General features: G+C 33.6%; 1 protein-coding gene across 1 annotated transcript in view; it reads right to left on the reverse strand.

Annotated features, from left to right (window-relative positions):
• Window positions 1–267: 267 nt before the first annotated feature.
• The window catches only part of SLC35F1 (solute carrier family 35 member F1), a 540,470-nt gene continuing 526,062 nt past the window's right edge, over window positions 268–14,675 (reverse strand). Inside the window, exon 8 of the mRNA XM_074310013.1 lies at window positions 268–2,433. Within this exon, the coding sequence (XP_074166114.1) occupies window positions 2,209–2,433 (225 nt within the window). The 3' untranslated portion in view covers window positions 268–2,208. The remainder of the gene's footprint in view (window positions 2,434–14,675) is intronic.

A 14,675-nucleotide genomic window follows, 5' to 3' on the forward strand; every position in this document is an offset into this window, starting at 1 on the left:
AAAATCTTTTTTTTTTAATTTAAATTTTTAAAAACTCCCAAGCCAGTGAACTGACCTGGAAATGCCTTCAATCCACTTGTTCCTAATAAGACTACTAAACATCTACAAATTAGTGTCATAAAAATGAATAAAAAAGAAGACTACAAACATTTGGCTTAAAAATAAATACTAAAAACAGGATAAATCAAGAAAAGTATGCAAAATGAAGGAATGTAAACACAAAATAAAACCACAATCTTTAAAGGTCTTTAGACCCAAATAGACATAATGTTCAGAGAAAGGTATTTAATTGGTTTAAAAGGTAGCAGAGAGTACAGGAGATGACAGGATTCCTCAGGATTGGGAGAATCTTAACACAGTGATTTTTCCAGAAAATAAACACATTGTTGTAAGGGGTTATTCAAGAAGACAATGGATTTTGAACACAAGTGTTTTTCTCACCTGTCCCAAGGGATATTTCTCCTGGAGTGAGAACATGGCCAGATTATTTCTTCCATTGTTGAAAAAGATAAAACCAATTCACATACTTTTAGATTAATACTAAGGCAGAGCTTTCCACTTTAATAAGAATATTGGCCTGATTCAAATTCTTTAGAACTACCTTGCTATTTTAACATGTCAAAAGTAGTACCAATGTTCTTTTCTATTTTGCAGAAATCCTGTGGTCTAGTTGGTGTGCTTAATATTGGCACATATGTTTATATGACTTAAAAATTCTCACAAACATTTACTTTTTCTATAGCTTTTACCTTTATCAATTGCCTTTTCTGCATCAACCAAACATAAAAGCTATTTCATGTACTCATAGGTTACAACTACTACTGGGAAATTAGAAATAAGCCCTTTTGTTGCTTCTTGACTTCTAATCCTTGAAAAAAAAAAGACTTATTTTCAGGGGAAAATGTATCATATTCTTGCTACCCAAAGAAAAAAAAAGGCAAGACAGATTAAGAATATGAAGTTTTAAAAGATTAGTTCTACTTGCCAGATGGGCACAAAACATTCTTCAAATGAATAATTGTAAAATGATGGTATCTCGATCACTGTGATGGAGTCAAGTCAACTGAATTGCTGTTGGTACCTGTAAAGTTTTTGTTCTTAAACTCTTTTGTGGGTGGCAAATCAGTTAAACTTACAAAATGAACATCATTTATTTATTTGGTACACTTAGAAAAAAGGGAGTGTCACAATAAGATTGGCTTCTTCAGGTGCCTTGATTCTGTTCCATATTATCTCACCAAAAAAAGATCTAAAAGGAGGAGGAGAATAAAATACTGGGAGGGGTGTGTGTGTGTGTGTGTGTGTGTGTGTGTGTGTGTGTGTGTGTGTGTGTAATAGGGAGAAAAGAGGAAGCAGAAGGGAGAATAGATTTGGGTAAAAAAAAATCTTGGGAAAAAAAGATGTGATTTCTAGAGTTTCTCCATAACCCATAGCAATGATAGATTTTTGACCCTATTATCATAAGGACTTGGTTGGCAGAAATCTCATGGCACAACAGAAGGCAATGACTAGAGCAGTATGTAGTGATTGCAAATATAAAAAGGCTAAAATGCTCATTTTAGATCTATTCCTAGAATAGAGAATTATATGGTCAGTTGCCCCTCCCCACAAGGGTCATAGCACAGATGACATATTGAGCTGGTAATCCAACAGGTGGTAGATTAACCATTAACCACCAAATTCCTAGGCCTACTAAGCTTTTCTGGGGTGGAGCTCCTGCAGCATGCATCACTCACACAGTCTATGCAGAAAAAAAATTAAATATGATTCTTAAAAAGTGACTTGTCATAGAAAAGTGGAATTTATGTGACTGCTTGTAGAACATGGTATTTTGATTTGTATTTGGGATAGAGATGAGGGTGGTGTGCAAAATCCCCTCTTGAATATTGGTTCAATAATAATAACAGTAATAATAATAAAAAACAATAATAATACTATCTTTTGATTCAAAACGTTTCACAGTAATTGATGCAGAGGGAATTGCGGTCAATGTGCACCCTATACAGACACCTCTCCAAGTAGGATGTTTTGGAGTCTGGGTCTCTAGGGATAATGAGTTTGTTCTTTGCAAGAGGCTTTCAATTTGCTACCTTGCAGTCCAGCTGTGTAAACTGCACCTGGTAAATACCTTTCTCTATTTACAATACAGAGATGATGGGCATACATGTGGCCACTGAGTCATCCTCAGTGAGTTGGGAGAGCCTAATCCTAGGCAACTCGCACATGGGGTTCTTCTTCCATCTCTTGACCTAGGCTGGTATAGGTGACTGAAGGTTCCACCTGCCCAGAGGCTGGTAAGTCTACAACAGTTCCTGATGGGTTTCGAAACTGCTTGTATACCCGAGGATCCTGGGCTATGTATGTGGAGGTGGAGGAGTAGAGCACCAGCCCGATGAGGATAGTGAAGAAGGACAGGAGATAAAGTCCTGAAAACTGAAGCACACATAATTCCAAGGTCATTAATAGAATAAGACTATAGGTTTATTCAATTTTTCTTGCCACAATATTTAGTAAGCACCTTCTGCATACAAGTCATTATATTGAGGAAGAAATGAGTAAATGATAAATAAGGATACTTAACACTTGTATAGCACTTTAAAGTTTGAAAATCTTTTAACATATATTTGTTTTTCATGACAAGCCTGTGAATGATGTGGTATTATTATCCCCATTTTTTTCATATGAGGAAACTGGAAATAAATAAATCTTCCATTTGTAATAAACTTCAAATGTTTTTATCCTTAAAAAATTGTAGTCTAGAAAAGGAGGTAAGATATAGATTGTACAAATAAGTATAATATGAAACAAAAGCAATTTGTATAATCAGTGCTTGCCTAGTAGAGTGACACATACTAAATGCTTCATAAATGTCATCCAAATATCTTTTATTTATTTAGCATGAAATATCCTCAAACTAAATTTTTAAGAAAAATTCTATTTGGGGAAAGATTCCAGGATATTAATCTGTACCACATACTATGATGGACAATCCATGATAGAAAAGGATGGTTACACTAGTATCATCTATGGTGGGTGGCCTTATTTTATGTAATAATTATATTCTAATAACTAATCCAATAATTTGAATAGTCATTATTATGTTATAATTCGGTTATATGATAATTCTTATTAATTAGATACTAAATTTAGGCATTTCCCTTTTAAAAATAAGTTTTTAATTGATATCTTTTAGCTTTTAATATTATAGTTTACCCAATATATAACAAATATATAACAAATCATATTTTTTTAAAAAAAAGGGAAAAAAAGGAAAAATCAGCCCAACTGATTAATGCATTGAGAAAGTCTGAAAATATACAAATGGGAAAAGGGATGAGTTAGGGATGTCCTATCATCTCCTCACTTTTTTTTACTCACTTTTGATTGCATGTATATGTGTGTAGTTGCTCTTTCCATTTATATTGCTTTCTTGACTCTGCTTCACTCTGCATCAGTTCATGGAGAACTTTTCATGCTTCATCACATAATTATTTTCTTATAGAAAAATAATATCCCATATACCATCATATGTTTAGCTATTCTCCGATCAAAGGTCATATTTTTTATTTCCAGTTCTTTGCCATCACAAAAAGTACTGCTATAAATATTTTGGTATATGGGAACTTTCTTTTAATCAAGAGTTTTCTTGGGGTGTAAATCTAGTAATGGGGTCACTAGTTCAAAATGCATGGACATTTTTGTTACTTTATGTGCATTACTTCAAACTACTTTTCAAAATAGTTGTACCATTTCACAGTTCTAACTACAATTGATGCCTTTTATCCTACATCCCCTCCATCATTGATTATTTTTGGTCATATTTTCCAATTTGTATGTAATAAGATGAAATTTTAGGGTAATTCTGATGTTTGTTTTTCTTATTAGTAATTTTGGCACGTTCTTTCATATGATTATGAATATTGTATATATGTCTTGGATACATATATAAATGTGCGTGCGTGTGTGTGTGTGTGTGTGTGTGTGTGTGTGTGTGTGTGTGTGTGAATTGTTTATATCTTGGATTCCAAACCCTTAGAGATATTTGGTCCTTTTTTCTTCCCTCCATTTAATCACTTCCATTCTTATCTTGGGTATATCAATTTTGCCTATGCAAAAGCTTTTAGTTTCACATAATTAAAGGTATCTATTTTATCTTCTGTAATTGCTTTTAACTTTTGTTTCATTAAAAAGACATCACCTACCCATACCTCTGAGAAGATAATCTGCTTCTCTTCGAATTTTTTAAATGATCTTTAATATTAAGGTTGCATAACTAAGATATATCATAGAATTATAGTGAAGGGTATTAATCTGTGACTTATTTCTGGCTGTTTGCTTTCCTAATAGTATTAAAATATTAAATAAGGTGTTTTTTCTTAGGTAATTTGTTTTCCTCTCTCTCTCTCTCTCTCTCTCTCTCTCTCTCTCTCTCTCTCTCTCTCTCTCTCTCTCTCTCTCCCTCTCCCTCCTCTCTCTCTCTCTCTCCCTCTCCCTCCTCTCTCTCTCTCTCTCTCTCTCTCTCTCTCTCTCTCTCTCTCTCTCTCTTTCTCTCTCTCTCTCTCTCTCTCTCTTTTCCTCTTCCCCCCCTTTGTCTCTCCCTCTTTCTCTTTCTCTCCAATACCTGAGTTTCCATGATTGCTGTTTTATAACATAGTTTGAGGGTTAAAAGTGCTGGTCTTCTTTTGTCCCTACCTCTTTTCATCAGTTCCCTTGATGAGTAAGATCTTTTGTTTTCCAAATTAATTTTGATAAATTCTATAAAATATCCCCTTAGTAAGTTTACTGTTATAGTAATATAGTCATTTTTAGTATCAGGAGTCACACAGGTAGTAAGCATTGTGGAGGTAAGATTTCAGCCAAAGTTCTCTGATCCCAAATATTGTGTTAGCTCTTTCTGTAGCTACACAGTTGTCTAGAGAATATCTTAGAGACTGAGTTTGAGTAACAACAAGAACAGGACATAGAAAGAAATTTGAGGAAACCCCAGATAGAGTCCAAAGAAATCAGAAAAGACCAGGATAGAGGAAATTCAGTGTTTAACTTTGAAAGCTGTTCAATAGATGGGAAGGGGGAAAAAGAAGACATTAACTCTATTAATACTACTAAACCCTTTATACAGATTTACTTCTCAGATAAATCAAGAGACCTTAATTCCATCTTAGTTTTACTACTAACTAATTGTACAATACTGGAAAACTCACTTCTCTTTCTGCAAATTATATATATATATAGTAGAGATTTGCAAGTAGTACACAATTCTCTCCTTCTGACCTGCATTGTACATGCAAATTCTTATTTTAATTGAAATTTAAGTTATGAATATAAAAATGAAATTTAAAAAGTTGCTTCTTCTTTATGGACCTCAGGTTCCTTCTCAGTAAAATGAGAGAGCTAGATAAGATTGGGGATTCTTAATCTTTTTTTGTGTCATGGATATTTATTCCTCTTGTGAAACCTGTGGATGGTCCTTTTCTCAGAATAATGCATTAAAATGCATAAAAGAAAATTGTCATCAATTGGCATGGCCAACAAAGTGAATAAGAAATCTGAGGATCTATATATAGAGGCACACAAAAGACGTGTATAGCTTCAATTACAAAATTATCCTTAAAGAAATAAAATAATGATTAGTCCTCAGATTTCTTATTCACTTTGTTGTTATTTGGAATGGAATTTTCCTTCCTATCTTTGCTTTTTGAATTGTTATTATTATGTAGAAATATAATTATTATTGAGGGTTATATTTGAGCTTGCAAATTTACTAAAGCTATTGTGTCTCACAATTAGTATTATTGATGATGTGCTATCATTTTCCAAGGATATCATTAAATCATCAGCACATAGGAATAGTTTTTAATCTCTTCTTTATCTATCTTTAATCCTTTAATTTCTCTTTTTTTATTCTAATTGTAGTTTCTGGAATTTTCAGAATTATATAAAATAATATGTTCTGATTAATATTTTTTATTTCTGGTTATGTTGTGATTAGATTTTGCTGTTTTTACTTTATTGATCTTATTTTTTTTTTGTCCTTTTTATCAGATTAGCTAAATGTTTGTCAATTTTATTAGTCTCTTTAAGAGAATTAATTTTCAATTTTACTGATTTCTATGTTTTCTTTTTTGGTTTCCAGTTTGTCTATTTCTCTTCTAATTTTCAAATCTATCCTTTTGTGATTATTTTATATGTTTGTTGATTTGTTTTTCAATTAAAAATGCATATTCAGTTCATTAATCCTCTTTTTTTCCTAATCTGTTAATGTGTGTTTATAGGGATATGACTTTTTCCCCAGGACTGCTTTACTTCTATCATAGAAATTTTGATACGTTGTTCTCTTTTATATAATTATTTATTATGATAAAATTATAATTATTAATTATTATTATTAATAAAATTATTTATTATATAATATTATAATATAAAAGAATGTTTTATTATTTTACCCATATATTATTTAGGAATTTATTTTTATATGTCTGTTTCATTCTGTGTCTTTTGCTTATGGTTCCCTGTATTTTTATTTATGGCTCATAAAGATGTTTTTACTATTTGTCTTTTTACATTTGCTTTCCTTTTTCCATTTATGTGATCTATTTTTTGGTAAAAGTTTCATGTGATACTGAAAAATATGGATATTCTTTTGCAGTTCTTTTTAGAAGATACCATAAGTCTTTTAATTCTATTTTCTCCAGCAATTTGTTCAATTCAATTTATCAAATACTGAGAGAGGGATATTCAACTCACCACTCGTCATTATTGTGTTACTTTATAAAACTTGGAAAAATATGGATAATATATCTTCTTAACACAATCATAAACATTTGATGTGGATTTATGTAGCTGTATTTGGTCACTCTGGCTTTATTCTAATAATTTTTGAAGGCTATTCATCTACATTGGCCTTGCTATCAACTTTGGGAATGTTAGATTAGATTGTTAGAAAGATCTAATATACTATTTTCTCCACACCAAAAACTTATTGGAGTAAATATCCTGCCAATTGTTGTTCTATCATATTTGGCCTTGCAGGCCAATTAAATTATAAGGCAAAATATGCATGGCTCTGGAGTCAGGAGAATCTGATTTCAAATCTGGCTGCAGAAACTAACTAGCTATGTGATCCCAGGCAAGACACTTACCTCCAATTGCCTTTCCTTTCTCCAAAAGAAGAATATGAATAAAGATGAGGCAAAAAAGTAAATTCTTTTTGTACATACATCCAGGGATTTCAATGCATTCAGGAAATTTTTTCTAAGCCCTGGAATCCTTTGAAAATTTTCATTGGAAGTCACTTGGCAAAATAATGAGTACTTTCCCTTGTATACCAAAATAAGTGTGGTATTCCTTCGATCACAGGATTTGGAGGCAGAGAAGCTAGCTTTGAAAACACCCTTCTAACTTTCTACCTTTCCTACTCTAGTTGGGTAGAATTTTTGGGTCTGTTTTTTCATCTATAAAGTAAAGGAGATGAATTGGATGAAATTTAATACCTTTCCAACTCTAAAATTTCTCCAGGAACTACAATTTCATTCCTTAATCATAGTCTTTCCCCTGGTTAATTAGGAATTCCACTAGGGAACTTAGCTCTTACCTTTCCTTCTGTTAATTGCTAAAACCCCTTTCTTTGCTAAAAACCTCAAATTGAATTTAGCCTGCTCTTAGCAGTGTAATAAAAAAATTGTTGCCCCTTTGATTTGGATATGGTCTAAACCTACAAATTCTTTTGAGAAACCTCGTGGCACTGACATAACTCCAATATACTTTGGGAGTCCAATACTTCCTTATCCCATCAATTGTATAGAGAAAGCCATTTCTATAGCACATCATTACTTTACCTTAAATCTGAAGGCCATTTGTCTATAGTGTTGACTTTGCTATCAACATTAGGAATTCTATGAGTCAGATCAGATTGGTAGAAAGGTCTATTATAACATTTTCTTCCCACCAAAGCTTTACTGGGGTAAATGTGCTGCCACTCTAACTTCAAGAACAGAAGATAGTTTAATCAGTTTTTACTAAGTGTGCATTAGTTTTATATTTTTCTCCAGTCTTGGTATACCAGAACTCAGAAGATGGAAAAAAAGAACTGAGAGGCTAGGATTTCCCCAAATCCTTGACATTATTGACTAGCATATAGGCTATCTGGTTAGTTTTAGATCTTGTGGTTGCCTTAGATATCCCTCCAGACGAGGCATTGGACAGGAAAGGTTCATGATTCTTTGCCTTGATTGATCTTCATCCTTAATAAACTTATACTTTTCCTCCTATCTAAGAACTACCTTCTTGACCTTCTTGCTAATTTTTAGACTACTAGAAGAAAGGGAGAAGGAAGATAGACAAAAATCAAATTAGTCTATTTTTTTTTTTTGAGAAAAGCAAGTCAGAAATGAGATCCTTGGAGTATTTGTGGATTTCAATGATTTATCAGAGCTCCTTCATCCCACTATTGCTGATACCCTTTCTTTCCTCATTCATCCAAAGTAAGTATATGCAGGTAGTGTTCTCTGGCAGAAGGGACCACAGGGAGTGAATGAATAATTGAAATAAGTAGGTAATCCTCAATCTTCACTTTAGCCAAGTAGAAATTTCTCAGCCTCAATAAAACAGTAAGCTCACCATTTTGAGTCATCTTATCCTATTTCCCCTAGGCAGCCCTGCTGGTTAAATGCTAATAAACAACTTTGGAGTCAAAACTGAAGCTAAGAATAGGAATGGGAGTGGGGAAGGAACCTAGACAAGACATAAATTAGATAATTGGCTTGTGACCATAATCCAAGGTTATCTGCCAGTTGATAGTTCAGTGAGGGGGAGGACAACTTTACAAAAGGCATATTCAAAAACTAGGTCTTATTAAAAAAAAAAGGCAAATATTGTTGTAGGGGCTAGGAGTACTTGTCAAATTATGTTTCATTAAAGAGGATAGAATGAGCTTTGGGAATCAAAACCAAAAATCATTAAAAATTTTTTTTTATTCTCTTCTCTCTTCTAAATTCTGAAACTCTCCTTAGCCAAATTGTGAAAAGCTCATTCTGTGTCAAATTTTCCAGACAGAGTTAGATTCTAGACTCAAGTTCAGGGAGATATAAATTCAGATGCAGCATAAGATACTTGCTAGCTGTGTGACTTTGAACAACTCACTTAATCTCTGATTAACTTAGTTTCCTCAACTGTAATATGGAAATAATAATGGCACTTACCTTTCAGAGTTGTTGTGATAAACAAATATGATAATATTTGCAAGACATTTGAGCTCAACACCTGGCACACAGTTTTGCATTCTACAAATCCTAGCTATAATAATAGTGTTTATTTAACCATTTACTATTTAATTTTATTTCTCCCTGCAAAATGATCATACTGTACTTTATGATTAAGTAAGAAGAATGCTGGCCTGGGAGCTAGAAGATTTGATCTGAAATTGTGCCTGTGATATTGTGATATTTAAGTTATTTGACACTTGAAAGAGAATGTGTGATCTGTTTAAAACAAATAACCACATTTCATCCACCAATGCTCTCTTACCTATTGTTTTTCTCTACTCACTTAATTTTTTGGAATCTCAGTTTCCTCCTCTATAAAGTGGGACTTTTGTAATACCAGAAATTGCTCTCTTCTGGGATTGTTGTGAGTAATTGTAAAGTAAATAAAGTTAAACTATTATTGTACTTGCTGTGACAGCATGGTATTAGTGAAAGAATGCTGGACTTGCAAGTCAGGAAAACCTGGGTCCAAAACAGCTTCTGATCCTATTAGTTGGTATCTGAACAGGGGTAAGACAGTGGACTTTGAATCTTAGGCCATCCTTTTACAATCTATCCTATTGATGGCACCTGTAGAACACAGTAGATAGAGTGTTGTTCCTGAAGTCAGGAAAACCTAAATTCATATCTGGTTTTTAATAAGTTTGTGTGACCTATTGTGTGTGAGGCTCTGCAATAGGAAACTACAGTAGGTGCTATATTAATAGTTATTTACTTCTCCTTGCATTTCCCTTTCTCAATCTGCATCAATGGAAGGAATTTCCATAGGATTATTGCATCATTATTAATGATAAAATTTTAAAAGAATACTATGTAGAGAGAAGTTTTTTTTTCTCATTTCCAGTCTCCCTATAGTGAATGTGAGAAGAGTGTGCACCTCACATATTTAGCAGTAGAGTACTGAGGAAGAATAGATAATAAGGCAATGTTCCAGAGTGAAGATCCCTCTATTTCTAATAAACATCTGTTTAATTTCTACAAAATTTTCACCAAATATAATTCACTATGACATGGATTTGTGTATAAGGTAGAAGTATCTATCCTGGAGCTTATCCAAGGGGATTTCACCCAAAAGCATTTTACAGTATCACAAAACTTCAAAATTAGAAGGAACCTGAACCATTATTGTAGTCTAATATGCCACCAAAAAACCCCTCCACTTCAACATATCTGATAAATGGTTATCCAGTCTCTTCCTGAAGATCTCCAAAAAGGAGGTAGTCATTATCTCCTAAAGTAGACTGTTCTTTCTACCTTTCAATAACTTTAATTGTTAGGAAATTTGCCCTCAGTAAATTTAATCTCACAATGAATCTAAATTTGTTTCTTTTCTATGTCTGCCTTCTGGGATCCAGCAGAATGAGCCTAATTCTTCTTTTATAGAGTTTCCCTCTAAATATCTGATCACTGGAGATACATGGAGTACTTCATGACAATAATTTCTCATATAAAGATGATTTTACCCACCCCAATGGACTTTAAAAACAATATAAAGAGGCTCCGACATAATTTCCCGTGAGAAATTTAGATTCATCAGGCAATATAATCCTTTACTGTCTATATGCATTCAGAAAAAGATTTGAGCATGAGAAATAATTACAACTATTTTTAGGGGGATAGGAAAAGCAAAGGAAATGGTTTCAATACATTGCTTTCTTCCTTTTTTGATTGATATTAAAAAGATGACTGCACTAGGTCTTGTTAATGGATTCCCTACTGGTTCAAAATATATCACCCATTTCACGAACAGGGAAATCACTGGGAGACTTATGGCTACTGTGAAATCATTAATTGCAAGTAAATCAAGAAACTTAGGCTTCTTGAAAAAAAAATTAGAGAAATGGTCTGTAAACACTAGAGGGGAGACAGAGCAGAAAAGAGAAAATAGACTGGAATCCTGTTAGTTCTTTTTAGTTCTCAATAGATTAGAAACGACAAGTCACTAAAGCATCAGTTAACAGCTCCACATTGCTGTTAAAGGAAGCTATAAGAACAAACACCTTGTTAGAGCAGAGCAGTTAGCATCTCCATTCCAGAAATATCTGTGAACAACAAAAATAGAGGACAAAGAGCTGATGTTAAGTCTAAATTGTGATGTTTTTTTCACTTAAACACAGATTACTGTCACAAGTTCCCAACATTTCCTTGTGATCTACTTTATCTAACTCATAACAGAGACAGATTGGGAAGCTTTACAAAGCTGACAAATGATTCTTACATATGAAGGCTGCTTAACAAGAACAGAATGATAATAACTCATGTTTCTACAGTGCTTTAAAATTTTCAAAATTATTTATGCCAGTCAGAAGAAATTGACATAATAAAGTAAGACAATGGTGCAATGATGCAAGATTGTCCCAATATGCAGATAGAGAATAGGATGGAAGCAGGACTTCTATTTAACACCTTCTTTCAGACAATAGCTGAGGGAAATTCCTAATTATGGTAGGCTCTGGGAATCTTTGGAATCTCCAAAATAAAGATCAAATATAGTTGAACAAGGGGTCTTGAACAGAGATGTAATGCATCTGAAGTGAAAATACATTTAGTTCGAGATTTATAAATCTGATTAAAAGGACTTTATATAGGGAAAAAAAAGACCAATAGGGAGAAAACCACATCTGCCAAGACAGAGAGTAGCAAATACAACAAAGATAGAAGAATATTAGTGGAGTGGACCAGTAAGTCTCATGAGACAAAATTTAAGGAGACAGACTGTAATAAAAACACAAGGCCTCCCATATTTATGTATAAAATATGGATAATAAAAAGTGAACTATAGATCTAAAGGCAGAGAGATAAATTTGGTTCCATGTAAGTATCACTGAGACTTGGTAGGATGTGACTTATGACTGGAACATAGTCATGGAAGAGTATAATTTATCCGAGAGGAACAGATTAGATAAAAGGAGTTTTGTAGCAGAACTGCATATTATAAATGTATACTTATGTGGGGAAGTCTACAGACTGGAGTGGGGTGGCTTGGTGGGTAGCTCTGAAGTGATGATTAATGAAGGGAGAAACAGATGTAATAAAGTGGTAGGAGTACCCACCCAGGGAGAAGGGAGAAAATTAATAATGAATTTGGGAAACACAAATTAGGTTGAATGTAGGATATAATAATGATTGGAGGACCTCTCCACTCTGTCTCTTTTCATATAAAAGTAGAACAGCTGATAAATTCTTCAAGACTCAGCTCAAACCTTACTTGTTTTGGGAGGCCTTTCTCCATTTCCCTCTTGTGAGTGCTTTCCCTCTAAAATTACCTTTCATCTCTGAATGTATCTCATAGAGGCTTAATTATTTACATATTGTATCTCCCTTAGATACTATGTTAATTAAGGGCATTAGCTGTGTTTTTTTTACCTTTCTTTATATCCTCAAGCAAAGTGCCAAATCTTGATGATTTCCTGACTTGTCTGAAGTTTAATTTTAATTAAAGAAATGGGGTAGGAGATGATTCTCTCCCTGGATCTAATTCTGACCATTTAGAAGGAACCAGTGGCTGAAGAAGAAATAATGAGGTCTTTGCCTTAGAATTAGTGACAGATAAAGTGAGATAAAAGGCAAATAAGTAGCACAGTGGATAAATCCCTGGTTGTGGAATCCAGAAGACTTATCTTCTTGAGTTTAAACCTGGGCTCAAACATTTACTATATGTGTGTTACCCTCGCTCACTTATCCCTGTTTGACCCAATTCCAAAGCTATAAAATGAGCTGGATAAGGAAATGGCAAAGTCCTCCAGTATCTTTGCTAAGAAAACCTCAAATGGATCATAAAAAGTTGTACATATCTGAAATGATTGAACCACAACAAAATCGAATAAACTTCGAATAGTCTGGCCTGGACTAAAGACTTAAGAGAGCAGATTTCAGAGAGTTCTTAATCTAGAGGAAGTAGATATTCTCAAAAATGAAATTCTTATGATGCAAAGACAAATAACTCTGATGAGAACAAAGAGATATGAAATAACTATAAATGTTCAGGAGAATAGCTAGATGGGGAAAAGAGACATAAACCTAAAGGTTTCTTAGGCTTGTGATAAATGGCATGCCATGAGGTGTGGTTTAGGTATAGAGACCTGGGTAACTTGCATCATTATTGTAAGGTATGGGGATTGGAATAGGGAAGTCTTCCTCTGGGAAAGGAAGAGAGAAAAGAGACTAAGTCACTAAGTCACATTTTAGCTTTCTCCATGCTGCCCCTCAGCCCTGGCCCACCCAAGCCAATGTTTTCAGTATGGCAACACTAGACATCTCAAAATCTCTTACTTTAATGGGAAATTTGGATCATAATACTTCTCCCATAATTTGATCTAGGACTCATCCTACTAGTAAACTATTCGTTATTGGGCAATAACAATCACAAGGTTTAGTGGTGAAAAGAGCTACAAAGGGTCAGAACTCACAAGAGACTCTAATATGCAAAGAACTGACCAGAATTCTCCTATCTGTGAGAAGGGAAATATTGGAAATCTGGAATATTGGGTGGGGAAGAAACAAACAAACAAACAAACAAAAACTGAGAAAACAAGACCTAGATGTAGACTAGACCTTAGAATTAGTGATAGCTAAGGTGAGATAAAGGACAACTGGGTCACTGTCACAGATGAAAATATTCTAGGAAGGGAAGATGAATGTTTTGACAGTTTACTCTTCTTGGTAAAATCCTAACTTATAAATAGGGAGAAAAATAAAATTATGCTTACCTTCTTGGCTCAGATCTGGGGGAGGGGATGGAAGGAGGATTGATAAAAACAAAATTCAGAAAGTACTGGAAAGCAAAACAGTGACTGAGGGTCTCAGAGCCCTCTTTTGAGAGAAAAATAAGAGTGGAATCCCAAGAATGGGGAAATGCCATCAGTCTTCTCTAATATGTCTAAAATTTTTCATTTTGATGGTATCCCTTCATTAATAATCTGCAACAAATATCTCTTAGTAATTTTAAATCACAGCTGTGGACAAACACTTCTTTACCCTATAGCTAACTTCCTATCACATCAGAGTTGTTTTAATTTACATTTCTCTAGTTTTTGGTGATTTGGGACATTTTAAAATGGTTATAGATACCTTGTTTTTCTTTCCTTCTCATATCTTCCTGTTTATATCCTTTGGCTATTTATCAATTGGGCAATGGCTCTTAGCCTTAATTTTGAATAAGTTTCATTTATTTCATTCATTTATTTAGGTATTCATTTATTAAGGTTTGCAAAGTGCTTTACAAATTTGATTCTCAAAAGAACTCTATAAGGTATTATTAATTCCATTTTACAGTTTAGGAAATTATTTCTCCTGTGTCAAATAGCTAGGAAACGATCAAATCTTCCTGATTCCAAGTCTAGCACTCACCTATTGTGAGACAGATGAAAGAATCTAATGTCATTCCTGTGGTAAAGCAGTGTTTGTTATACTCAA

The sequence above is a fragment of the Sminthopsis crassicaudata genome, chromosome 4 (assembly GCF_048593235.1).
Source record: "Sminthopsis crassicaudata isolate SCR6 chromosome 4, ASM4859323v1, whole genome shotgun sequence".
Lineage (NCBI taxonomy): Eukaryota > Metazoa > Chordata > Mammalia > Dasyuromorphia > Dasyuridae > Sminthopsis > Sminthopsis crassicaudata.